Source organism: Lithohypha guttulata, assembly GCF_036872675.1.
Source record: "Lithohypha guttulata strain CCFEE 5908 chromosome Unknown scaffold_9, whole genome shotgun sequence".
NCBI lineage: Eukaryota > Fungi > Ascomycota > Eurotiomycetes > Chaetothyriales > Trichomeriaceae > Lithohypha > Lithohypha guttulata.
The window spans coordinates 174,565-199,715 of NW_027042758.1; the positions used below are offsets into that span (position 1 = coordinate 174,565).

The following is a 25,151-nucleotide window of genomic DNA, read 5'->3' on the forward strand; positions in this document are numbered from 1 at the left end:
ATGGATTCAGAATTTGAGTCGAAAACATCTTCTCATGCTCTGGAGATCGAGCAGCCGACCGTCTATGCCGAGAAGGCAGGCGTCGCTGATTACAAGGCGGACGCAATTGAAGCAGAAAATGTAGAGCATGCCATGACAGTGCTGGAGGCGGTCAAAGCCTATCCTATGGCCTCCTTCTGGGCTTTTGTCATGTCCTGCACCATTGTGAGCTCTATCAAGTATTCTTGGAAAAGACACAACTGACTCTTCTAGATCATGGAATCTTACGATGTCTTCCTTATCGGTAACTTCCTCGCCCTCCCTGCATTTCGAAACCGATTCGGCGAATATCATGCTGAAAGCGATACATACGTGATTGTGACTGGATGGCAGTCTGCACTTCAGGTATCTGGTCAGCTGGGCGCGCTCATCGGCGTCTTCCTTGCTGGTCCACTGACGAGCCGTATCGGATATCGTTGGGCAACCTTGACTGGACTTATGGCACTGAACGTCTTCATCTTCGCCTTCTATTTTGCCAAGTCGCTACCCGTCATTTTTATCTCGCAACTGCTCGAAGGTATGCCGTGGGGCATCTTCATCGCAAATGCACCAGCATACTGCAGTGAGATTGTGCCGATCAAGCTGAGAGCTCCTGCCACACAGATGCTTCAAATGTTCTGGGCTATTGGTAGTATCATCGTTGGCGCCGTCACTTATCGTTACAATAAGAGGCTAGACCCAAGCGCCTACGGGTACGTCTTACATTCTGCCCCTCATCTTCTCTACTGACGCATTTGACCAGTATTCCCATTGCACTGCAATGGATGTTCCCCACTCCACTGGCTATCCTCATCTTCCTTGCACCGGAAAGTCCTTGGTGGCTTGTGCGAAAAGGAAAGCATGATGCAGCAGCAAAAGCAGTTCAGCGTTTAGGACGCAAGTCCGCCAACAATACAACCGAAACCGTCGCCATGATGCGTCGTGTCATCGAGCTTGAAAAGACCGACAAGGCACCAGGCCTTCTTGAGCTCTTCAAAGGCACGGATCTTCGACGAACACTTATCGTTTGTGCTGTATATGCCGCGCAGAACCTTACCGGCAATTTGATCGCTAACCAGGCTGTCTACTTCTTCGAGCGTACGTACCGAATGTTCTTGCTGAATAAGTTCACATACTAATTCGCGCAGAGGCTGGTGTATCAGTTGATACTGCATTTGCCCTCGGTCTTATCACTTCAGCACTACAGATGGTCTTCGTCATGCTTTCTTGGATACTCACAACCTTTTATGGCCGACGATCGATCTATCTTTGGGGTTCGGGTGTCAACACCATTCTCCTTATTGCCCTTGGTATCGCCGCCTCAGTTGGAGTGTCGCACGCAGCCTCGCTCGCTCAGGCGTCTCTTGGTCTAATTGTATCCGTCCTCTTTACGTTGGGACCCGCACCAGCGTCCTGGGTCATCATCGGAGAAACATCCGCCATTCGTCTTCGACCTCTGACCACCGGCATAGGCCGTGCTACATACTACATCGTGGAAATTCCTTGTATCTTCCGTGAGTCTCCCGTTCGAGGACTAGTTTGTACTGGCAATACTAATACGAAACAGTCGCCTCGTACATGCTGAATCCCAATAGTGGAAATCGTAAGTCATCTCCCTTCACATATTGCTTCGAGCACTTGCTGACACGGAACAGTCGGAGGAAAATGCGGTTACGTCTGGGGTGCTACGGGACTGATTTGTTTGATTGTGGCCTATTTTCAATTGCCTGAGATGAAGGGCCGGTCTTACCGTGAAATTGATATTATGTTCAGACGTCGCATTCCAGCTCGACAGTGGAAAAAGACGGAAATTGATATCAAAGACGATGAATGAGATCGCGGTGCCTACGTACTGGGCCAGGTTCAAGATCAAGACTATGATCGAAGAGTCTGTGTCGTGTTTTAAGAGACCACTGTGGGTCAAGACCTTGTAGTAGAAACCTGGCACGTATTGAATGCGCTGAGATTCTCAGTCCTGAAGCAAATTTTTCACACACACTGCCCAATCTACGACATGGCCATGTCATTCATTGTACTCTAGCAAAAACGGCATTAGAAGCCTTAGAGTCTTGAAAGTACGTATGCTTGATTGATGTTGTATTATCTCATGATGTTAAGTATAGCTTGTAGACTAGTTTTTCCAGCTCTCTCCCGCATCTTCGACATCATGCCGCTGATCCTTCCTGGCTCAAGAAGAAGTCTGCATCAATGACAGCCCATGTGTCCTGCACGACTAGCTTTCTGACTCAGAGCCATTCAGTCCTCCTCAAAGGCCCATGTATCACCTTTATCCGACCAGTTCAGTCGTCGACATCGCATGTGACTTGTCCCAGACTACCGCATTTCACTCCATTTCCGCTTCAAGTCCCTGCCGAGTGTTGCGATGTCCACCAATTTTTGTTTTACTTCTGCGTCAACCATCTCCAGGTCTTGCCGTAAGCGGATCCCGTTCCTCCTCAGCTGTCGTTTTGACATGTTCGGTTCAGCTATAAGTATTCAAGGACAACATTCTTAGCTCGGAGGTCGACGAAATCGACTTTAGGATACTGTAAGTAATGCCAAGCTTCCTATTGCCCTGGTCGATACAAATTCTTATGTCCTGCAGGCGAGGAAAAATGCCTCTCTTCTCTGATCACACCGCAAGATGCATGCAAGAAGGGGGTCTCATGTCACGGCGAGATAACGACGGCTCCGTGTGGCAGAAGAAGAAGATGCTGAAGGTCGAGTTCATGTAAAGATGCAGGCCGAGGATGAACGATCCGGAAAAGGCGTACGATTGAATGTAGATAGGTCATCTAGCAGGTGCGAGTCGCGGACATCTCACTCCACCAAGCCCACACATTGTCGAGACACAACAGTAAATGACGGAGTGGAGGAACTTCTATCCCTGTGGATTACGAGTTGTTGCTGTGTTGAATCTCAAAGGCGATAGCTCGGAGAACAAACTCTGTCCATGTTTAGTCTCCTCTCGACACAAGGTTGCCACCTTCCGTTCGACACAAAGCGCAAGCCCCCGAGTTGCTGCGTTCGATATTGCGCCCGACCATTACACACCGCTTGACTCCCTTGGTGCCAACAGTTCACAGTCATACCTGTCATTCGCCTTTGTTATTTCCCATGGAAACTTCCATCGCTGATGTTCCGAGCAGCTCTAGAAACCACTTTGCGTCCCTGCGCTTGTCCTCGTCAATCCTAGCTAGACTAGCAAGGAGCTCCTGTCTATGGACTTCCGCTGCTCGATTGCTCCATGCAACAACGTGGCCTACAATTAACTTTTTCAGTCGCAGGTAATCGTCACCCGAGTACTCGCACACTGATCGAGTCAGCGCCTCGAGTTCCTGGCGATATTGGCCTTCGAAACTTCGGCGCCCAGTCCTTTCCGCCATCTTGATCCGCTGATACACTTTACCGAAGTCCACGTGGTAAGTCACCACAGGCTCATTGCTTTGAACTGTATCGGTAATACGCTGGGTAAGCCGCTCATTGACTGTGAAGAACCGTGGTTGGTTGTGATACTGTATGGAGAACTCGAGACGCGCACAACGCAGTCCAAGCAGCGGGCTAAGCATCGGCGCAACGTCTTGCTCATCTAGGTCGGATGCCGAGAAGCGAATGACGAGCTTCTTGTTGTGAAAGATGTTTCGGACATACCAAACGGTGGTATAGACTCCCAACGGGTCGATATCATCTAGGAGCATATCGAGCTCAAGCATTCGAAAGCTGTTGATAACAGAAAGCTTTTGGTATACTGTGGGTCCGTTTAAGCCAGTGTAGTCCAGTTCTGTTTCCTTCAGCATGGGTCGGTGGGCGGAATTTACTATGGTATCTAACCGCAGTTGAGCTGTTGCATCGAGTGTAGACAGAGTCAGAAGGTCACCTCCTTCTCTAGAGAAACAGCTGAGGTTCAACGTGTTCTCCCAATACAACACTTCAGTACCTTCCCGATTCAGCATTCGACAGACACGTAAAGCTTGTGCTGAAAGCTGGACATCATCAGCATAATTCGGGTTCGCCTCGGTGTGCCTCGAGCCCTCCTTCAATTTGTTACCGGCTCGAATTGGGTCAGAGGACTTGTGTAGATACCGAAGGATCTTCAACCTGATCTCTGCTGGGAGTTCCAGCAACCTGGAAGGTGTCGGCTGATATCCTTGAAACTGCTGAGTCAGCAGTAACACCGGTGCAGACTGAATGCCTTGAATGATCGACATCTCGAATCTGAGGTGGTGTTGTTGTACGTCTTTATGATAGAGAGCTGGACGCGATCGTATTTTCAATGAGGCAAGCTGTATCTGACTGACTTTCTTCGCAATGGCAAGTCTTCGAAGGTTTTCCTGAGGCCGTTGCTCTCCGATAATGAGATGTGTAGAAAGTTATGACACACAGGCTCAATCCTGTTGAGTGAGAGATGTTTTGATGTCGATGCGGAGCTGCAGACGCAAAGTGCAGAGACAAACGGGTATGTGTCAGCTAGTGATATGCAGTGACACAAAACCATCTGCACGGATTTTCGACTCCTCTGGAAGTCCCAGTGGTCACATAGAGGCAGATCAGATATGGTATTGTGAGGGAATAATTTGACTAGATATATAGCAAGAGGGTAGGTCGAAAGTACATCTAGATAAGTGAACTTTCTGCTGGTATATTTTTGATTAATATTTGATATCCTGATGCAGGTAATAGATTTTTGAAATGTATTCAGGTATATAAAACTTGCTTGCTTAGTTCATGTTTGAACTTGCTTGATAGGGTTTTCAGATATTCTTACCGGGCAGTGTGAATAAGTTTGACACAAGCGCCGCTTGATGTTGTGTCAATCTACTACTGCACACTTGCAATTATGTTCACCCGTGCACAGCCACTAGAGTTACCACCGACCGCGAAAGATGGAGTGCTCTGTGTGTCGTTCTTAGTCTACACTTACCACTTCGACGTCTTCTACTTGAACAGTTCCAGTATTGCCGCGTTTTTCGACCCCTGGGCCTGCCCGTCGCTACCCTGGGTCGAAAGAAAGAGTAGTACCAGTCTTTGCGTATACATGAAGTCTTCGTGGACTGTCGCAACCATATTGCCAAACATCTTTATGAGAGTTGACCATATCAGAGCCACTAGGGTTTTTGTCAAAGGATACAAGTCGAAAGATCAAAGCAGATCTTCATTTCGGATGTCAGGCTCGAGCGGACTGGATTAACTACTTTCGACTGAGTATTGAAGATTATAGGCTCGGTAGAAAATCCAGGAGATCATCAAGATTACCATATTGCGGCGTGAAATCTTCACAAAGAGCTCTTTTTTCGTTCGTGGCTTACTCAACCAAGATTGTCAGCTCCACCCAGTCTCTTGTTCCTTACTCTAACGTTGTCGCCATTGTGCGCAATGGTTGGCTGAAAGCTGGTCTTCTGGCTCAACAAGCACTCTTTTGCTACTGATATTATACCACATTATCCACCATCTTCGAAGCTCATCTGTTGTAGTGAACACGGGTACGATGCTGCTAAAGTTAGGGCAATACAAGCGAGAGGAATTTGGTATTGCAATACGCCCGACACCTGCACAGAGGCTGTGGCAAACACCTCTCTCTTCCTTGTCCTCGACACCTTCCGCTTCTTGACATATGCCCAGTGGTGTGCTCGTAACGACTGGCTGGCAAGTTGTGATTTGGGGCTCAAAGTCGTTGATCCTTGTCGAAAGGTACGGGGAATTGTCGGTATAGGTGCTATTGACTATCATTTGCACAAAAACGTGAGTCGGCATTCGGCATGAAGGTTCACTATCAAGGGCCTCGGGGAAACTCAGAAGCTGAGAAGGCTTTGGCGCATGGTGTTGTCTATTTTGCGAAGCTGAATGACATGATACCGACAGTTGATTGCGTTGTTCTCACAGCTCCATATAGCAAGGATACACACCATCTGTTGTCACGGCAGCAATTCTCCTTAGCTAAAAATGAAGGCCTTGGTGTAGTTGATGTCGCAAGGGACGGAACGATTGATGAAGATGCACTCATCGCGGCCTTGGAAGAAGGGAAAGTCGTAGGAGCTGGCCTCGACGTGCATGCGAACGAGCCAGGCATAAATCCCAGACTGACGGACAACTGGCGTGTGACAGTCCTACCATATATTGGGGTCTGCTCATGCACGAGCTGGAAGAACTTTGAGCGGGTGAACCTGGACAATATAGAAACATTTTTCGAAACGGGGCAACCACTAACGCCAGTTCAATGATACTGTTCCTTGAACCACCATTCTGCGTTACCATACCCAGAAACATGGCAAGGCACTGACAAATTGGGTCTTCTTGCACTAGATATGTCGACCTGCTTGTTTCTTGGGGCCAAGGTCAATGCTCGTCTTGTGCATCCATCGTGTGTGACTCGCATCGAAATTCCATTACCAGTTTCTAGTTCTGCCTGGCATTCGTTCGAAGGCTAGATCGTGACAGTCCGATTCTTCTTCGCAGGGTGAGATCAATGTCTGTGACAACCCCGAAGGGTAATACACAAACCTACATCAGGACATCACGTAACCATTGACAGGTCCGACACTTTTATATTTGATTGCAAAGGACTAAAGAAGGAACCAAGTGCTAGCATAGCCAACAGTATATTTTTTCTGGTTCACTGTCTTAGACAGGCTGAATTGCGAGTAAGGATTCTGCATATGTGCGAGCACGCTTGACCAGTAAATGCCGATGCTGTATACCATCACCAGGTCCCCATCTGTCCAAAGCATTACATTCACCTTCTTCGTACACCAGAGCGTTGATTGATTGGTACAGTCGCGTTGATCATATCCGTGAAACAGAAGAACTACACCTATTGCCTGAAACGCTTATTGAGCTGCTGGTATCTCGTAGCATTGGCTCGTGCCTGTTGATCTGAATTGATGTGAAATAGATGAGACGTGGTGAGTATATCTCCATATTCGTTCACTGCCGTGTGTTCGTCACTGCTCAGCTGCTCAGATAAATGCCAGCGAAGCTGTTCATCTTTCCTGTCCAGCACGGCATCGAGTCGACGAGATTGAGGATGCAGATACACCAGGATGTGTTCGACATATGTGTCCTCAACATGCTCTGCTTGCATCTGCTTGTCGTGGAGTGGTCCAGAAGCTTTGCGCTTGTGACACTGCAACAGACTAGGGAAATCTGGCTGAGCCATGCAAGTGATCCGTGAATAATCTTCTTCATGTTTCCTCAATGCGTCCATTAATGTGAATGTGTTGAAAACAGCACTTGCTTTACAACGAGGACATGAAACGGACAAGCCTTCCATATACCTGACTATTAGTCGCGCGCAATCTTTGTACAGCATGGAATTGTTGCTGACATTCTCGGGACTTGTTTGTGAAGTGGGGCAGGTATCGTAGATCGCAGGCGGTATATAGTTAGGACTACGCTTTTTAGTCCGTGTGAGAATGATGAAAGCGCTTCGACCTTTTGGATCATGCCGAGCCAGATCTGACATGTCTATACTCAGTATATCGAGTAGACTGCAGGCGACACCTCGGGCTGCCATGACACATGGTTCCAACGAAAACTCCTTCAAATTTGTGAAGAAGCGGAATGCTCTGAAATAGAGGTCGTAAACGTCAATGCTGTAGTCGACCGGGAAGTGGCCTCCAAGCAGTGCAAGCAAGCCATAGATCTTGTCGCGCTTATCAGAACAGATCTGCTTGGCACACTCACGTAGTACAAGGAAGAAACAAGACTTTGGCGCACGACTTGAATGCAGCAGAGCTTCCAGATCGCTCTGAAAAATGCGAGGCACATTCTGGGTGTAAGGCCGCAGTTTGTCCATACGCCAGTCGATGATCTTGATCAAGCCCTGTGGAGCATACTTCTCGAGTAGTGCTACACAAGTCTTTGATATGAAGGATGCTGAATCCGTATTAGCCGGGCCTGAAGAAGGCAAGGCATTTTGTGATACAAACTGCAACTGAATGCCATGAACACGATTGATAAGAGCTCGTTGTCGAGCGCTGCCGCAACAAACTGCATCTCCTAGATCTTTCAACCAGTCAGATGCTGAATTGTAGCGTAGCTTTTTCTGCCTCTTATCTTTGACTGCCACAATCTCCTGATGACATGCCGTGAAGATGCTCCAAGATATAGTTAAAGAGCCATATATCATCGTCCGCGGCTTGTTAAGAAGGAATTCCTGAACGACCCATAGTCGAAGCCAGTAATCGTGTCCATAGACATGCTCACATATATGCCGTACAGACACGTACAGCGAGCATGGTGTGTGTGATCCACAAGCTGTTGATGGCAACTCTTTGTTCTTCCACGATAAGTATTGAGCCATTTCGTGGAAGCGGCGTATCGGCAGAGCCGCTGCTGCGAGGCGGCCTGGCTAGCGACCCTTGTGGGACTCATCCATATCAAGACCTCCTGTGCATGGCGAAAGACATTGCCCATTCGCCCCACCTGGCGGCTTTTCTCATGGTCATCATTCTGGTTGATACACACCGCATCTACCCAGTATGTCTTTGCAGCATAATCTGGAGATATGCTGACACGTTTAAGAGATCCCCACAAACTCCATCTGATCAGCATGGACTTGCCATTCACCTGTATTTCCTGCTCTTGTGCTGCCATACCCCACGTATATGAAAGGGCAGTGTAGCAGTCTCTGGTTGTCGCATGAACCAGCTCGCATTGCACAACGTCTCGCACATCTTGTGCTGGATTGATTTTCAGGAGACGAATACTATCAGCGGTGTTGGGGAGGGGGTTGTGGACGAACCGCTCAGGCGTGGCCATCGTTTGTTTCCTCTACCACAAGGCGCATCGTGAAGGCAGTTCGAAAAACTCTCATAGAGCATCTAAATGTTAGGTTGTGCGTCAATGTTAGTACCAGAGCATGCGACGACGTAAAGGAAACAGGCGACTGCAGACAGACAGAGCTGTTTGAACACGACAAGAACCATTGCACAGGCGCAAGACAAAAAGGCAGCTTCACAACGCGCCTAAATCAGGGGTCGCCGCAAAAAGACAAACGGGCTGTATTGCAATTCATCTCAATCGATGCTGGATGATGCTCGCGGGATAAAGACGCCCACATGCTTTTCATTTCACGTCAATCATATATACGTGTGCGCCGAAGAACAAGAACAATTTGAGGGTGAAGATAACCAGGAATGCGACTGCGTAATTTTGGGCAGGCACGAAAACAAGACACAACGGCGAGAGCAGGCACGATTTATATAAAATGCCTGAGGCATGCAGATTATGGTTCGCTATCGCATTGCACTACATCCTGCCTCCCTGACACTGCCGGCTCACAACTCATAGCCGTCTGCATATCGTCGCAGGAGGAAGCATCTCATCCCCTGTCCTGTAGCGCTGCAGATAGTTCATCGCTTCGCGACGAGACAACAGGTAATCACTTTCGATCGCCCATTTGAACTGTCCATCATCACACCCTCATCCCACGCCCCTATGTGTCTTCTTCGAGGAGATACACAAGAGACAGGGACTGCATGGTGGAGATCTCGAAACAATCTATCTACCAATATGATTGGCGTCATCAATCACATATGTGCCGTCGCGATGGAAGAAAAGGCCGAAGTTGATACGTTTATACCTCGGAATGTGCTCCTGGATCGTCTTGCGATCATTGTCGCCGTCTCTTCTTTTCGGGTTTCTTGCCTGCGTCGACAGTCTCCTCGTTGTCACGCTTTCGTTTGGAAGGAGGTTCAGGTGCTTCGTTCGTGGCGACCTTCTGGCCCTTGCTGACAGTTTCAGCATCGTCTCGCTTCCGCTTAGAGGAAGGCTCAGATGCCCCTTCTTTGACAGGCTTCTTGCCTTCCTTAACATTTTCAGTTTTGATTCGCGTTCGCTCAGAGAAACGTTTAGGTGCTTCGTTCTTCGCGATGACACCACCGTCTTCGACCTGCTCGATACTGTTGCCGGTCTGTTCTTCTCGCTCTTGAACATTACTCACTTGTACCTGATTTGCTTGTTCGTCTTGTTTCTTATCCAAGCTGTCAATTCGAGACAGATCTTGACCTTTGTCTGGTTGCTCCTCGTCCGCATCCTGACCTCTGTCCAATTCGATTTCCTGTTCGACCTCATCTTCTTCGCCTGAGCTTGTGTCTGAGTCAGTCTCTGGGTTAGTCTCTGGGTCAGATGGAGTGCCCAACGTGGTGCCAGTGATAACGCTCCGAAAGTTCTTGTATACGTCAACGTTAGCGGCCTCTAACTTTGCGACGTATGCGATTAATTCCTCCTTGAAGTTCGTGGTTTGACTCTTGACCAGTTCCAATTCATCCTTCAATTTAGCCATCATCTCTGCTTGTTTCGCCCCTTCCTGCGTCTGGTTGTAGCTGCTCGTTGCAACTTCAAGCTTTATCGCTAGCTTTAGCAGTGCAGAATCACAAAACCGTCGAAGCTTTTCAACAGGGTTGTTCTTGAAAGCGATCTCATAGACGTTGTTGCCCGCCTTCCGCCAAGCTTTTGCCTCGATGCATAACACGACTATGGGTAGATTGCCCTGCATATTGTTCAGATACTGTTGAAGGATGTCGGCACCAATCTCTTCGTCTTTGTTGAACCACTCCGATGCTTCTGTCTGATCATTGTCATCACGTCTAATGAACCAAACCCCACTGACGACATCTTCTTTGTGACCGATCACAGGCACTCTACGCGCAAACAGGGTCTTGTCAATCGCCGGGATGGCATAGTCGACCAGCTTGAGTACAGTCAAAGGTTGATCTGGAGTTGGCAGCTTCAATCCGAAGTGAAGCTCGTCAGGACCACCCCTGAGTCTGAGCAGCTTATATTCGATCGGACGTTTTGTGTTTGCATTGGTCGCAGTGGGAGTCGGAAAGTCTCCAATCTTACTGACAGAGGTGCTGTGAGGGTGCCGGTAGCGAAGCTTTTCACTCTTCTCGCGTTTGGTGATGAGAACGACTAATTGCGCAACTATCTCGTTCCTGGAAGCAACTCGCGTCCCCGTTCCTGTAGGATTATCTTGACTCTCTGGAGCCATGGTATCGTCAACGCTCAGCTGATCAGTATCATCATCATCGGCGGCCGTAATTCTGGGATCAGTATTGACTACGACGACATCTCCGATCGGATTATCGTCTGCTTCAGGGTTTTCGGTTGCCACAGTATCTAATACCACAGTGAACTTGGTGGGTGCCGACTTCGCAGCCTCTGATTCTTCTTCTCTTTGCGCCAGTTGCGCCCGGCTTCGTGTGAATGGTCTGAATTTCGCCATTCTTTATACGTCAGAGGCTGGAAATGATAATTTGTCTGCTTCAAAAGATACAGACCGACACTTGATGGAGATTTTCGCAATTCTGAGCGTTCAGTAGAAGAGAGAATCTGGAAGGATACAAGAACTTGTCGTGACCTCGAGTACCGCCATTCGAGCTTGGAACTCCTAGCAAACACGCATGATAGTGACATTACCGCCTGCACAGCGGTTTGCAGCGGCTCTTCGTTCATGGTGAGGAAGCAAGTGCAAGTCCTGCACTTCCCAGACGCGTCACTATTCGTTGTCCTGCTAGTAGAAACAAGCACTGATGGTAGACGCGTAGTGACACTGCTTGTGAACACATCGAAGGCCAGACACAAAGTAAAGGCTATTCGCGCCTGGCACTCAATTCCCATATTGTCACGGGACGTTAGTGACAAGGCTGTGTCAAGCACGAAAACTTTATAAATGGTTCACACTTTGCAGTCCCACTTACTTTCTTTTCTTCCCTCACTGGTATTCTGTACTTTGCAAAATTGTACCTCACACTCGCCACTTTCCAAACTCTTCCAGTTGATTTACACATCTCAAAGGACATCGATTAAGGTACGAATCGACTCGAGTATTCAGGTAAGTGAAACATCTCTCTTTCATTCAGTTGAAAAACACATCCTCTGCGAGAGTGTGATAGAGTCTGCTCACGGGCTTCCTCGGTGACACGAGGACAAAGACCCCCGACGCCAAATCCTGTCTCCTTACTCCGCTATGAACTCATGGTGCCGTAATGGTCGTGGAGACCCTTTGAGACCGCCTCGGATTCCCATCGAGGCGGCGAAGGGGACATTCCATGTTCGTACGTGAACGGTTGGAGGGTGTATACTTACAGGTGGGCTACACTGGCATTTGGTTGTGTTGCGATTTCTGAGACTACCCTGTCCTGAGGTGTCGTCGACCTCAGACTCGGGCAGGGATAAAATAGTCTCAGCGACCCCTTCGCATCTGGCTCGAATCTGCTCGTACGGGTCCCCCACTACAACCAAGAAGATCTGCTGCTGCAAGTGATTGCCGCACCACTAATTTGAACAGTACTCATCCATACAGCCAAGCAGCAGGTCGATTCCTGCTGCCTTGCTGCGATCATCGCAATCTTTTCAGCTTTTGAGCAGCTTCATGCTGGGAAAAGTGGAAGAGAAGGAACCACAATGCGAGAGAAGGGAATACATTACACATTGATCAACAACAGGCACCGCATTGTCGCTAAGATACGAAGTTACTGTCTCGTCTTCGTGAGACACAACTGGTTGGACGGCAGACAAACAAGAACGAGGTCGCGAAGTCGCGGTCAAAGATGTGGGAGCGGCTTTGTCAAGCTCTTTGATGCGGAGTACTTGGCTTTATTAATGCTCGGCAGTGTTTGATTCCGACACGCGTCCAGTCAGACTCAGAACTATGTTCAGGAATGTCATCTCTGAGTTTCTGGAAGAGCGATAGACTGGAGTTCGTTCGAAACGCTGCAGGAGACTGACAGAAAAACGGTCGAGATGGAGCTTCACGTGAGAGACAGCTTTCCCTGCAGTAAACAAGTTGAATCTGATCTCGCCGCACTTTCCTACTTTAGCCACTGAATGCGGACCTCGTTTCATCTTCTTCACGTGACCATGGGCATCGCCTCGCGCTCTGACCTCTGCAATTGGTGGAGAACGATTATCATGATCGTATGGGGAAGGTGCGACGAGATGCAATATGATGGACATCCGCCTTTCAGTGTATAACTTCACTGAGCGAGGTATACTAGTATGGTGGTGGAAAGAAACATCAAGGCTTCTTCAATGATAGCGTTGTGTAAGGTTCTTACAAACTTACAGTGATGTGATCGTACACGAAGTTAGAAAATTTTAGTGTTGTCGTGAACTTTCACACTGCATTTTTATTCTGTCGGCTCTGCAAAACCAAAACATTGCGCCAGGCAGGCTCGCCGGCATTTTGACGGCGACGCCTCGTTACCTGGATGACGACTACATGTTCCAAGACCATTTCTCAAGCTTCAGGTTTCGGGTTTTGCTTCTCTGCCATCTAGGATCGCTCTTGTCGAGGGCATCGCACAGACAGTGCAACTATCGCCATGACAGCCACAGCTCGACATACAGCTCGACACACAGCTCTTTGGAGTGAAATGTGATAAAGGGTACCGGATTTGCTCAGCTCAAACTTTCTACCCTACATCTTCGCAACAATCATGACCTTCACTGGCACCCTACCCTCATCCTCTCCTTCTCTCGCCTGATTCGCCGCTAACCTAAAGGCCTTCTCGCCATCCTCTAATGGCACTCTGTGACTGACCAATGCTTCCGCCACACCTTGCAACTTCCCACTTGCAAACAGCTGGATTGCCGCTGGGTAACAATTCGCATACCTGAATACACCAATGATATCCACTTCTCGCAAAGCAGCAGCTCCAAGAGGCAGTGTCTGTACTGGATTGCCCATACCTACAAGGACAAGTTTTCCACCTGGAGAAGCGGCAAAGATGCCAAGCTGGACACAAGGTGGAACACCTGTACATTCGTAGACACGGTCAAAGCCAGTCAAGCCAGCAAAGAGCGAGATTTGAGCTGCGAGGTCTGTCGCTGTCGCGAGATTCTCTTCTATGTTCGGCAGAGGTGTTTTCTTCGGGATAAGGAACGTGCGAATGCCGAAACGGCCGTTTCCGAGGCCTTCGCAGATTTTCAGTCTCGGAGCATCGATGTCTGCGACTATGATGTTGGAGACGCCGGACACTGATAGAGCAGCTGCGGTGAGCATACCGACTGCGCCAGCCCCGATGACGAGTGCTGAAGAGCCGAGAAGTGGTGTGCCTGTTCCTGAACCAGCACTAGTAGAACGATTGATGGCGTGCAGAGATACAGCTAGAGGCTCGATTAAAGCGCCTTCTTCAAAACCTACACTATCGGGTAGTAAATGGCACATGTTCGCTGGCTGAGTCACGGCAGTTTGTAGAGTTCCATCTGCATGCGGGAAAGTCTTTGCACTCGATCGAAATCTCAGTGTCGGGCACAGATTGTACCTTCCGCTTGTACACAGATTACACGTCCTGCACGGTACCCCTACTTCCAGCGCAACTCTGTCACCCACTTTTAGACCTTGCTGAGCTGGTGACGTTGAGCCGTTCATCGTCGATTCTTCAGGAACAGCTGTGATCTCTCCCGCAGATTCGTGACCGAGACACATTGGCGATTGGAGGACAAAGTTGCCATTTCGACCATGAGTATAGTAGTGAAGGTCGCTGCCACAGAGACCGGTCGCGCGAATGGTCACTTGCACTTCGCCGGGTTGTGGAAGAGGTGCTGGGCGGAATTCTAGGCGGAGGTCCTTGGCGCCATGAAGAACCAATGATTGAATTTGCGAAGAGGGTGCCATGATAATATCTGCGCTAGTTTTGTATCGCTGTCGAAGTTGTAGGCTCTCCCAGAATCGATGTATCTGGTGCCGAAGCTCGATTATCTAATGCTGACCAGTCCGAGAAAATGGCAAGGCTCACAAATTGAGAATATCGTCGAATGGAGAGGACTGATTGAATGTTGTGCTTGGTATGCAGCCCTGTCGTTGTGATGAATATTTATTGACTGTCCAGCTCAAGACAAGTACGGACGTTCAAGGATGGCAAGCACGATATAGAATTCAAGAATAGCACGGTACTGATTCACCAGCTCTTAGCTCTGTCTCATGCGACATGCGAGGTTGACGCAGCAATCTTTTCGATACGTATATCAAGCACGATCGTCTCTTCACTGACCGGAAGAGCCTCCATCACAGCCAGGCTGTCGGACACCATACCACAACTCATCCTTGAAACCAGTAACACTCGGCGTGCCTGCTCAAATATTCCTTCCAGTTTCAAAAGCCGCTGCCATGCCATTGGCTTCCGTGACCACTGCCAAGCTCCAGCATCGGCATATGTTCCGGTTCTTCTCTCCCTTCGCGTGGGGAATCGTACTTCAAACCACCAAATTCCCCCATCTTTTCTCCCATACTCCAACTTACAGAAAGCGAAAAGACAAACAAGACAAAAAGAATTCTCCCATGAGTTCGCCGGGGATTTCCTCAGTCAGTAGTGGCGCCGACGGAGATAGAGAAATACGTGTTCCAGCTTCTGAGACGAATACTGCGAATACCGCTAGTCGTGCTGAAGTACAGAGCAAAAAGCCAAGACAGCTGCTTGCTACTATACTTGAGCCGTTACTATTTCCATTTGCTGTTCTGGTATTGAGAGTATTGACGACTCTGAGTCAGAGAACACGCAGTTCATGAACACATACATATTTCGAAGAGCTTCGAAAAGAACAGCAAGCGATTTATTTTCCAAGGGCTCTCAGACGTGGTTAACCCGCTCAGCAGGAAGCAACGTGATCTCGAGAAGATACAGTCACAACATGTCGAAACCAACAGTCCTCCTGATAGGAGAATTAACACACACCAACCAGGAATGGCAAGCTCTTTCTTCAAAATACAAGCTCAAGGAATTCCGAACAGGTAAACGCGATCAATTCATCTCGAACCTCAAGTCGGGGGAGTACAAAGACGTGGTAGGTCTCTATCGATCCAATATGTCCGTCTCACAAACTGGTCCTTTCGATGCCGAGCTGGTCTCATTATTGCCATCAGGCTTGAAGTGGGTGTGCCATAATGGTGCTGGATACGACAACATTGACGTCAATGCGGTCAACGAGAGGCAGATACATGTCTCCAGCACACCAGTAGCGGTTGATGATGCCACAGCCGATGTCGCGATCTTTTTGATGTTGGGAGCGCTGAGACAAGCACATATATCATACACAGCACTACGTCAAGGTAAATGGAGGGGTGGCGCACCGCTGGGTCACGACCCGAAAGGGAAGACGTTGGGAATATTAGGCATGGGAGGAATTGGCAGAGTAAGTAGTCCTTTTGTGATCTTCCCCTATTTGAAAAGCTAACTTTGTCTTTTAGGCAGTGGCCAAACGAGCACAGAGCTTCGGCATGTCCATCATCTACCACAACCGCTCACGACTATCCCCAGAACTAGAGGGTGGTGCAACCTATGTCTCCTTCGACGACCTCCTTGCTCAATCAGACGTACTATCCCTAAATCTGGCCCTGAACGCCAAGACGAAACACATCATCTCCGCACCACAACTAGCAAAGTGTAAGAAGGGCGTAACAATCATCAACACCGCACGAGGCGGCCTCATCAAAGAAGCCGACCTCGTTGACGCCCTGGAATCAGGTCACGTCGAAGCCGTCGGTCTCGATGTCTTTGAAGAGGAGCCAAAGATCCATTCTGGTCTTGTGAGAAACGATCGAGCCTTCCTGATGCCGCATATGGGCACGTGGACGTATGAGACACAGAGGGATATGGAATTGCTTGTGCTCAAGAATCTGGAAAGTGGTGTCGATTCAGGGAAGTTAACTACGAGGATTAACGAGCAGAAGGGCTTGAGCTGGGCTAATGATGGGGACAAGAGTAAGCTATGAGATGTGTCAACCAGAAGATGTAGCCATGTGCTTCAGCCAGCTATATTCCTGGTATCCGTCACAAAAGCGTGATCGATCTAACCCAAGGCGCAGGAGCAACTCATATCTTATTTCCGAGCACAAATTCACCTGCAGAACCTCTCAGATCTTGCTCGAGATAATCCAAATAGACCCTTAGAAGCTCAAGTATTCTCCTTCAAAACACACTATACTACATCTTTCTCCCTCACAACTTGGCCTTCATCCCCTCCTGCGCCTTTGCCAGGATCGGCTCCATCTTCGTCGCCTTCATCACATTCCCTTTGACCTTCAATTTCCCACTCATAAACAGACTCTGCGCCTTCGTCTTTCCCTGCACCATCTTTGCAAAATCCGCATCGGATAAACTCAGCGTGACATCTGCTTTTTTGCCTTGTGGTGCTTCCCCCTTGGCTACTTGCCCGGTGGTCTTGAGGTCTATATGCCAGGCTTGCTCGGCGCCGGAAGAGTTTTTGAGCTTAAAGCAGAAGATCGCGGCGCCTTTTTTGATGGCGTCTTTGCGGTCGGCGTCGGAGGAGGAGAGGGATGATTGGATTGCATCGAAGGCGGCGGAGGAAGGGAATGCAGCTGTGGGAGAGAAACATATGTTAGTCGAAATCCTGAGGGAGAGCTGAAGACGATTGTGTTGGTCAGATCGATGGAGGATCTGGATACTTACAGTCCTTGAGAGACATGTTTGTAGAATATGTAACTTGGCTGGTTAAGATCTATTAAAAATGGTGGCCTGGATCTCCTCAAATCAAAGAATTTACACAAAAACGGGAAGAATGCAAGACAAGAGTCCTCCAAGATCCGGAACGAGAAACGTTAAGCAGGATAATTGAGCATGGTGTGTCCTTCGATCACATGGGCATGTGAGCATGAGAAGGCATGAAATCATCGTGTACCTGAAGCATGTGAAGATTCAGATTCCAGCACCGAGGCATGGATCACGTGTGATCTCGCGCCGATTCCGGCAAGCTCGTCCCATCCCGGTATAGCTCAGGACCGGCCGGAAGAACCTTCCGGAACAGCTTCGGCCACAGTCGTGAGAAGGCAACCACTATTCACGCAATTCAGAACTCGAGCTATGGATGAATTATCCAGTGATGTAGCATATTGATGTACCGATTTACCCTTCCTTATAGATCATCATCAGGTCCTATAATCTCCTAACCAGCCAGAATAACCTACGTGACGTTGAGGTTCCATGCATTCTTGAAGGTGTTCTCTCCAAACACACCTTGTAGCCTTGTCAAGCTGGAGGCAGGTATCAGCTTCCCTGAGTCTCTGCGCCAAGAGCTTCAGAGGCTACGTAAGCTAAAGCATGTCCGACCTACCTGATGAGATATGGATTCAGATATTCGACTACATCGACTCTGAGCAGTTACTCCGGATTCAGTCCGTTTGTAGAAGGCTGCGGCGGGTCGCTCGAGATGCCAGGTTATGGCGAGCAAAATGCTTCGAAAAGGCGCCAAGCGCTGTTCATGCTTTCAAGGCAAACGAAGACTCTCTCTCAGAATTGTTAAACAGCCTATCCCTTACACAGGCTGGTAGTACTCCACAACCGTCCTCTAGCAATGATGTAGCCAGGTCGGCTGTGGGCATGAGTCGTCGCGCTCAAGCCATTGCAAATTGGGACTACACCGACGGCCGAGAAAGAATCGATTGGTATAGTGAATACATGGCTCGTCATGCACCTCTTCATATGGAATGGGCTCAGAGTTCTGACACTACTGAGATAAAAAATGTAGCATTGTTTGACGACCAGCAGAAAGTTATAGGGGCTACAGAGGATGGTAACATCCGGATATGGGACATTCAACAGACAGCGAACGGCAGAAGAAGCTTCCACGAATCGTTTCGAAGTCACGACAATCTGCTGTATGCAGGGTTCGAAGTAGACAGTCCATCCTCAAGCAGTACGCCTATGCAACAGCCCACGATTGGCAATGCGGTCGATAGCATACTTGTCCATCATTCAGGCACGAAGGTTTATGTTGCCGTTGAGGATAGACTGAATGAGATTGATTTAAATACAATGGCTGTTGTGTCCCAACAGAAATGGGCATGGAACATCACTGCAATATCTCAACAATCCAGTGACGAGTCTGCAGTCATGGTTGGCACGTCATATACTCTCAACATGTATGACCCTCGAACCATACTGAGGAATCAGTCACAGAATAACGATGAGAAAGTCGACGTCGACTTGCAAGAGCGAAATACTGTTTTCCTACCAAACTACGCCAAGTCTTGGCTGGCTTCTCAACCTCGCTCGGGTCCACGACGACGCCAGGTCTCAATGAGGGCACGGGTACCTACCAGCGGTATCTCACGACCAGTCTATACTTCACGCAGAGCAGATCCAGAAGTGTATGCTCCCGTAGAACCTGGCCCACAAACGATTCTTCACCGTGGCCCGAACGACATTGTTGTAGCTGGTCGCATGCCAAGCATACTCTTCTACGACAAGAGAAGCTTCCCTAAGCTAGAATCCGTCATACATTCAGGTGCACGACTGTCGTCCCTGACTAGTCTGGAGTATCCTCCTCGAGGTGCCACGAGCTTAACGGCGGATGCTACCCTCATTGCTGCAGGAGAATACCACGGTCGTGGTAGCTTGGAACTATATGAGCTCCCGCATACCCGTCTTACTGACCCACAAGCTACTTACGATGTACCTCCTGCTCAAGACACCGACTCAGAACCAGCACTCCCGTCCACTGACGACGCTGGGGAGTCGAGCAGAACGACAGCAACCTCTGAACCATTCTCATACCGCAATAGACAGTCGTCGTCCTCTGCAAAGCTTCTTTCTGTCGTCACTCAAGGCTCTCGTATCGTCTATTCTGACACCGAAGGTGGTATCAAGTGGGTTGAGCGTGACGGACGTGGCCTAGCAAGACGTTGGAACATCAACAGCTATGAATATACACACGCAGGTGGCGCAGTGGTCGGTGACTACGTTGCTCGCAAAATGCTCACCTTCTCATCAGACGAGCAATACACATCTGGCAGTCTCGCAGGTATGAAGCGTGGTGATGGAGACATCCTCATCTGGACAGGCACTCATATCGGTCTCGTGACGAACAAAGTCAAATGGACAGTCCACGATGAACTTATTGCAGCTTTTGAGGAAAAGATGAGTCTGGATGAAAGTGCACAAGGACAGTCTAGTATGCGATCAGCAGAAGAAAGCAGGAGACAGGAGGAGGAGTACGCACGGATTATGAGACGTGCTCTCGAAAGGCAAGCTGATGAAAGAAGGTTCCTGGCTAGATTTGGAAGGATGAGTGGATAGTGATGTGTTGTGATCTCGTACACGATGTGTACATTGCGACGCAACTGCGCTCTTGGTATTCTTGTTAGAGAGTACTTCGGCAACTCCAAATTCTGAGCTCGGTAAACCACGAAGGAGCCGCATTTCTGGGGTGAATGATTTTGGAGAACTCACATGGAGACTCCATAGTAGCTTTCTAGAATTCTTAGAATCAAAGCCACAGCACTTTCTTGTAACACATCTCCTGGCGCAAGCGTCACAACTAATCAACATGGTTCGAAGACTCAAATCGAAAGAAGACACCTCGGCCAAAAACGCCGTCAACATAGACGTGTCGAAGATTGTGAAAGGTGTGATCGACGATATCAAAGCAAATGGTGACGCCGCAGTACGGCAATATTCTCAGCAATTCGATCAATGGTCGCCGCCTAGCTTTAAATTGTCCAAACAGCAAATTGACGAGATCATTGCATCTGTTGACCCGCAGACTGTAGCTGATATTAAGGAGGTACAGCAGAATGTTCGGAGATTTGCACAGGCGCAGAAGGACTCTCTTCGTGAGTTTGAGCTTGAGATTCAGCCGGGAGTGTTTCTAGGCCAGAAGAACAATCCAATCGCGAAGGTCGGATGGTGAGTCTTCAGACGGATTTACCTTGAGAGTTGCGGTTGACAGATATTTCAGCTATATACCTGGAGGCAGATATCCGTTACTTGCCAGCGCACACATGACCATCCTAACAGCGAAGGTTGCTGGTGTGCCACATGTCATTGGTTGTACTCCACCCTCAGCAGGAGAGATGCCAGCAGCGACCATCGCAGCCATGCACCTCGCAGGCGCCGACGAGATTCACATTTTGGGTGGTGTGCAAGCCATAGCGGCCATGGCCATCGGAACGGAAACCATACCTCGAGTCGATTTCCTTGCTGGGCCCGGCAATGCTTTCGTAGCCGAAGCCAAACGTCAGATGTTCGGCCAGTGTGGCATCGACCTCTTCGCAGGACCCACTGAAGTCCTGATTGTGGCGGATGAGCACGCTGATCCGTACATGTGTGCTGTCGATTTGCTTTCACAATGCGAGCATGGACCTGATACACCAGCTCAACTAATCACAAATTCTGAGAAGGTCGGCCAGGAGACGCTAAGGTGTATTGACGAACTACTCAAGGTATTGCCAACTGCACCTGTCGCATCAGTATCTTGGAAGGCATTTGGTGAGGTCATCATTGGCGATTCGATGGATGAAGTGTATCAGATCGCGGACGACTATGCTTCTGAGCACGTACAGATCTTGACTGAAACTCCAAGAGATGCATTGACGAAGATGACAAATTATGGCGCAATCTTCCTGGGCAAGAACACATGTGTTTCTTATGGTGACAAGGTACGTCCACATTTCCCTCACACATTCTTGCTGGCCTCAAATCCTCACACCTATTTTCTCCTCATTTAACCACACCATGCTAACTATGACTCCGATGTAGTGCATCGGAACCAACCACGTCCTCCCCACCCGTTCCGCCTCCCGCTACACCGGCGGTCTCTGGGTCGGAAAATTCCTCCGCACCCAAACCTACCAAGAAGTGCGCAACGACGAAGCCAGTGGCCAACTTGGCAGGCTGTGCGGACGTGCTGCGAGGGCAGAGAAGTTCGAGGGACATGCGAGGAGTGGTGATTTGAGGGCGGCGAGGTTGTTGGGGGATCAAGTGGAGTGGATTGAGGGAACTAGGAAGGCGTTGGGGTTGGGGAGTGTACAGACTGGCAAGGCAAAGTTGTGATGAGTGTGTGTAGATTAGGTGGATAGGCAGGTGGGATAAAGCTTGATGGTTCACAAGTTAGACATGATCAGGATTTTGTATGAAAGTCTTGTGCTGGCTGGCAGACAGGTTCATTGTCAGTTGCTGATTTCGTACGTCTGTGTCAAGATGTTGCATTGAGCTCGGAAATTGTCAGTCTGAAGGCGACAGCGGCTTGCACAATGACTACTCAAATGATCAAGGTATCACTTCCTCATATTAAGTTATCATGGGCTTTCCGCCCCTATGTGCAAATCTCCCAGTGCGTGGTCCTGGTGTTATTTCACATGTTGTCTTCGTCGGCCGAATACTCGTATTCTTCATCCTAGTTGCCCAAGTCATCGTTTTGGGTCTTTGCACTTCGTTCCTGAACTCCGTGCATCCTGCCCGTCACGTTCCCGTCATCAGCAGCAGCAGTAAAAGCAATCAATTGAGCCAGACTCGGATACTGCGATAACCATGCTTCACGCCCTTCCCTCTGCTTATAAAACGCAAGGTAGTCCTGAAGGTTTCGAAACATATGTGTTAAATACGCGTGCCTGGGACCAAAGTAGTCAAGTCCTGCCAAGAAGGCGGAGTGTACATATTTCGACGACTTGTCTTCATCGCCTGTTTGAGAGTAGATTTGAGAAAGTCGCATCATTGCATCGATACGTATACCAGTCACTTGTGTGTTTGATGATATGGTTTGTAATGCTTGTATACCTTCTGCATGGCGACCGTGGAATATCGCGGTCTCTGCTAGAATGAAATCGAGGTATAGGGCAAGGTCAAGATTTGCTTGTCGTGGCTGAGTGTGTATCTTCTTGACCTTTTCAGCATATCTTGCGATGCCATCCCAGTCGGACCACTCGTGAAGTAGTCGCAAGCCTCCGGCGTTGAATTTTGCTGTAACACCTTGAGTAAATGTTGCTAGGTTGTTCGTCGAAATATCAGCTCCCACCACATCAAAAGCATAGTGGCAGACTAGAGGTTGCCAGTAGACCGCCGCTTGTTTTCTGGCCAGCTGTCCGATGCGCAGCAGGTAAGTGAGTGGGTGGAACTTTCCAAATTCTTTGTAGCAAATGGAAGCAAGTTCAGACAACAATCTCGCCCTGTGAACACCACGTTCATGTTCTTGAGGATTCTGCTTGTCCAGGATGATGACCAGGGACAAGATCAAATGATCCAAGGTAGGTTCATAAAATATGAGTCCAGCTTTCTGTGAGGCTACATTCAGGGCGGCCACGGCTTTTTGAAACGAACCAATACCTAACCACATCTTCGCTTTGATGTAGGTATCAATGACTTCCCAAACTTGAGACCTTCTGAATACTGACGCCCTAAAGGTTTCCATTTTGAGACATGCCATACATGCATCCACGGCTTTCATAGCTCTATCAGCAAACTCGAATTGAGGAAGCAGCTGTACAATAGAAGTGGGCGAAGGTTTGTACTGACGTTTGCTAATAGAGACAAAATTCTTGTTCGTGGTCCATGGTATTCTCGACCTTTGTGCTTCACTCAGATATTGCCGCATCAACCTCAGTTTGTATTTCGTTGCTTGACTGGTGGCCGGCTTTTCGTGGGCAGTCCTGAACTTATCTTTGTCTTCTTTGACATTGAGCCACGGTTGAATTTGTAGCCCACGCAGTCTCAGTGGAGGCTCTGCTGAACCACTGCCACCAAGGGTGGTGTCCTTGGCCGAATCCGACAGAACGAAAGACGCATATTTGATCTGCAGAATCAACGGTCCATATATATCGCCGAAGATGCCGACACCGTCATCAGAGACTGCCACAGGTCCGTAAAGATCACCGAGTTTGTGTCTGCGCAGATCCATTTGAACGTCACATCGCTGTCGATCTGTTTCACAAAAGCCCGCCTGACAACCAAGAGAAGAAATGGTCCCGAAGATTATACACCAAGCCTTACAATTCCTAGGAACGAGATGCTCGATTATGTAGGAGTTCTGAACGGAGATGTGGCCGATCGAAGTGCATGACATGCTGACGGGGCCCCTTTCGGTGGAAGGCAAGTGAGGAGGCAAAGTGCCTGTGACTGGGATACAGAGACCATTGGAGTGAGGATGCATGTTAGCTGGATGCTAAGCAAGCCCCGATCGTAGCAGCAGCTGACACGATTTATGTTAGCATGAACATCATCAGAATTTGTATCCTTCGAGATGGAGCTGCTTTCCGTAGGCGTACTGCCTCACTTAGCCTCAGGCGCACGTGGGTGAACAGATGATCCATCGGTCTAATACATGGGCTTGCACACATGAGTCCCGCGAATTATCTTGTCACCCACGTGAGGCGTTCTTCGAATATGACCACGTTCCCAACTTTTGGTGATAAGGCGTTCGACAGGCAAATGAGAAGATTGTGAAGCATCTTGCCGCCTACATGGAATGAACAACGGGGATAACCGGCCATCATATGATGGATTTGAAAAGAGACGCGCCAATGAAACTGTTTGTAGGTACAGATGTGACGCCAGCAAGGCAAGAGGATATGGGGACACCCGTCGATACATTTCCGAGGTCTTGCACGACAGATTCGGGGCTCATGTTTGGGGTTCGTAATCGGAGAAGTTCAAAGTAATGATATTGCGGTATCGTAAACATGTCTTCAATAACCAGATTGCGTCGCTCACACCGCACATGAATACTTGCATCGCTCTTCTCAGCCATCACCATTGAGGTATGGGCTTTGCGTTATCCTCAGCTCCTGGCACCGCCACTGAGATTGCTACCTTCCAATTGGTTTTGCTTTCTGATCTGAGTATATCTTGTCATTTTTCCTAATTCGACGATACTCAGTCGTCTGAACTGGCCTGTAGGACGACCAACAATGATTGGTCTCCAGCTTGTATTTGCACGCTTGATATGCTCGTAGGTTTCGGCTCCATCAGGTACCATCTGCACTTTCCTCCATTTCACGAGGACTACCGTCAGCAGAATCGTCAATGCTAATGAGATGATTGCGACACCTGTTGTAGCCCAAACTGTGCCTTCTCTTCGTTGAACTGTGCCGCACACTGCTGTTGCTGCTGCTGCGAAAAGAAAGCTAGTGGCTTGAACGATAGCGAATCCAGCTGTGACACGAGGGAAACAGGAGAATTTGGTCCGTTGTTGAGATCTTCCGCTGTCTCCTGAGGCACGGATAGGACGACCTGTCATGCGTGGTTGAAGATCAGTGGTGTCAAAAGTCTCCATGATGAGGCCATAGCATTCGGCTGTGGCCATCGTGCTGAAGAATCCTACCAGTGCAGCCATTACACACGGCGCTGCGATGAGAAGAGGCGGACCAATGGAAGCGCCAGCGCAAGCAGCTGCAGATAGTG

At 48.9% G+C, this 25,151-nt stretch overlaps 10 protein-coding genes across 10 annotated transcripts; 4 read left to right on the top strand and 6 right to left on the bottom strand.

The window, feature by feature from the left end:
* LTR64_008409 (uncharacterized protein) lies at window positions 1-1,852 on the top strand (the record flags this gene model as incomplete). Its single annotated transcript, XM_064902723.1, has 6 exons — window positions 1-204; window positions 253-731; window positions 782-1,116; window positions 1,167-1,532; window positions 1,586-1,621; window positions 1,674-1,852. The coding sequence occupies 6 exons, from the start codon at window positions 1-3 to the stop codon at window positions 1,850-1,852; spliced, it is 1,599 nt and encodes a 532-aa protein (XP_064750862.1).
* A 1,261-nt stretch (window positions 1,853-3,113) lies between these two features.
* Window positions 3,114-4,226, bottom strand: LTR64_008410 (uncharacterized protein; the record flags this gene model as incomplete). Its single annotated transcript, XM_064902724.1, has 1 exon — window positions 3,114-4,226. The coding sequence occupies one exon, from the start codon at window positions 4,224-4,226 to the stop codon at window positions 3,114-3,116; it is 1,113 nt and encodes a 370-aa protein (XP_064750863.1).
* A 2,600-nt stretch (window positions 4,227-6,826) lies between these two features.
* On the bottom strand, window positions 6,827-8,775 carry LTR64_008411 (uncharacterized protein; the record flags this gene model as incomplete). The annotated part of the gene is made up of 2 exons (XM_064902725.1): window positions 6,827-8,170; window positions 8,221-8,775. 2 exons carry the CDS (start codon window positions 8,773-8,775, stop codon window positions 6,827-6,829), a joined length of 1,899 nt encoding a protein of 632 aa, XP_064750864.1.
* Window positions 8,776-9,628: 853 nt separating this feature from the next.
* Window positions 9,629-11,242, bottom strand: LTR64_008412 (uncharacterized protein; the record flags this gene model as incomplete). Its single annotated transcript, XM_064902726.1, has 1 exon — window positions 9,629-11,242. The coding sequence occupies one exon, from the start codon at window positions 11,240-11,242 to the stop codon at window positions 9,629-9,631; it is 1,614 nt and encodes a 537-aa protein (XP_064750865.1).
* Window positions 11,243-13,438: 2,196 nt separating this feature from the next.
* LTR64_008413 (uncharacterized protein) lies at window positions 13,439-14,188 on the bottom strand (the record flags this gene model as incomplete). The annotated part of the gene is made up of 2 exons (XM_064902727.1): window positions 13,439-13,690; window positions 13,715-14,188. The coding sequence occupies 2 exons, from the start codon at window positions 14,186-14,188 to the stop codon at window positions 13,439-13,441; spliced, it is 726 nt and encodes a 241-aa protein (XP_064750866.1).
* A 1,463-nt stretch (window positions 14,189-15,651) lies between these two features.
* Window positions 15,652-16,732, top strand: LTR64_008414 (uncharacterized protein; the record flags this gene model as incomplete). Its single annotated transcript, XM_064902728.1, has 2 exons — window positions 15,652-16,152; window positions 16,208-16,732. 2 exons carry the CDS (start codon window positions 15,652-15,654, stop codon window positions 16,730-16,732), a joined length of 1,026 nt encoding a protein of 341 aa, XP_064750867.1.
* Window positions 16,733-16,958: 226 nt separating this feature from the next.
* LTR64_008415 (uncharacterized protein) lies at window positions 16,959-17,445 on the bottom strand (the record flags this gene model as incomplete). Its single annotated transcript, XM_064902729.1, has 2 exons — window positions 16,959-17,338; window positions 17,430-17,445. The coding sequence occupies 2 exons, from the start codon at window positions 17,443-17,445 to the stop codon at window positions 16,959-16,961; spliced, it is 396 nt and encodes a 131-aa protein (XP_064750868.1).
* A 632-nt stretch (window positions 17,446-18,077) lies between these two features.
* LTR64_008416 (uncharacterized protein) lies at window positions 18,078-20,054 on the top strand (the record flags this gene model as incomplete). Its single annotated transcript, XM_064902730.1, has 1 exon — window positions 18,078-20,054. The coding sequence occupies one exon, from the start codon at window positions 18,078-18,080 to the stop codon at window positions 20,052-20,054; it is 1,977 nt and encodes a 658-aa protein (XP_064750869.1).
* A 250-nt stretch (window positions 20,055-20,304) lies between these two features.
* On the top strand, window positions 20,305-21,809 carry LTR64_008417 (uncharacterized protein; the record flags this gene model as incomplete). The annotated part of the gene is made up of 3 exons (XM_064902731.1): window positions 20,305-20,663; window positions 20,716-21,415; window positions 21,516-21,809. 3 exons carry the CDS (start codon window positions 20,305-20,307, stop codon window positions 21,807-21,809), a joined length of 1,353 nt encoding a protein of 450 aa, XP_064750870.1.
* A 343-nt stretch (window positions 21,810-22,152) lies between these two features.
* Window positions 22,153-23,814, bottom strand: LTR64_008418 (uncharacterized protein; the record flags this gene model as incomplete). Its single annotated transcript, XM_064902732.1, has 2 exons — window positions 22,153-23,672; window positions 23,742-23,814. 2 exons carry the CDS (start codon window positions 23,812-23,814, stop codon window positions 22,153-22,155), a joined length of 1,593 nt encoding a protein of 530 aa, XP_064750871.1.
* Between the last annotated feature and the right edge of the window lie 1,337 nt (window positions 23,815-25,151).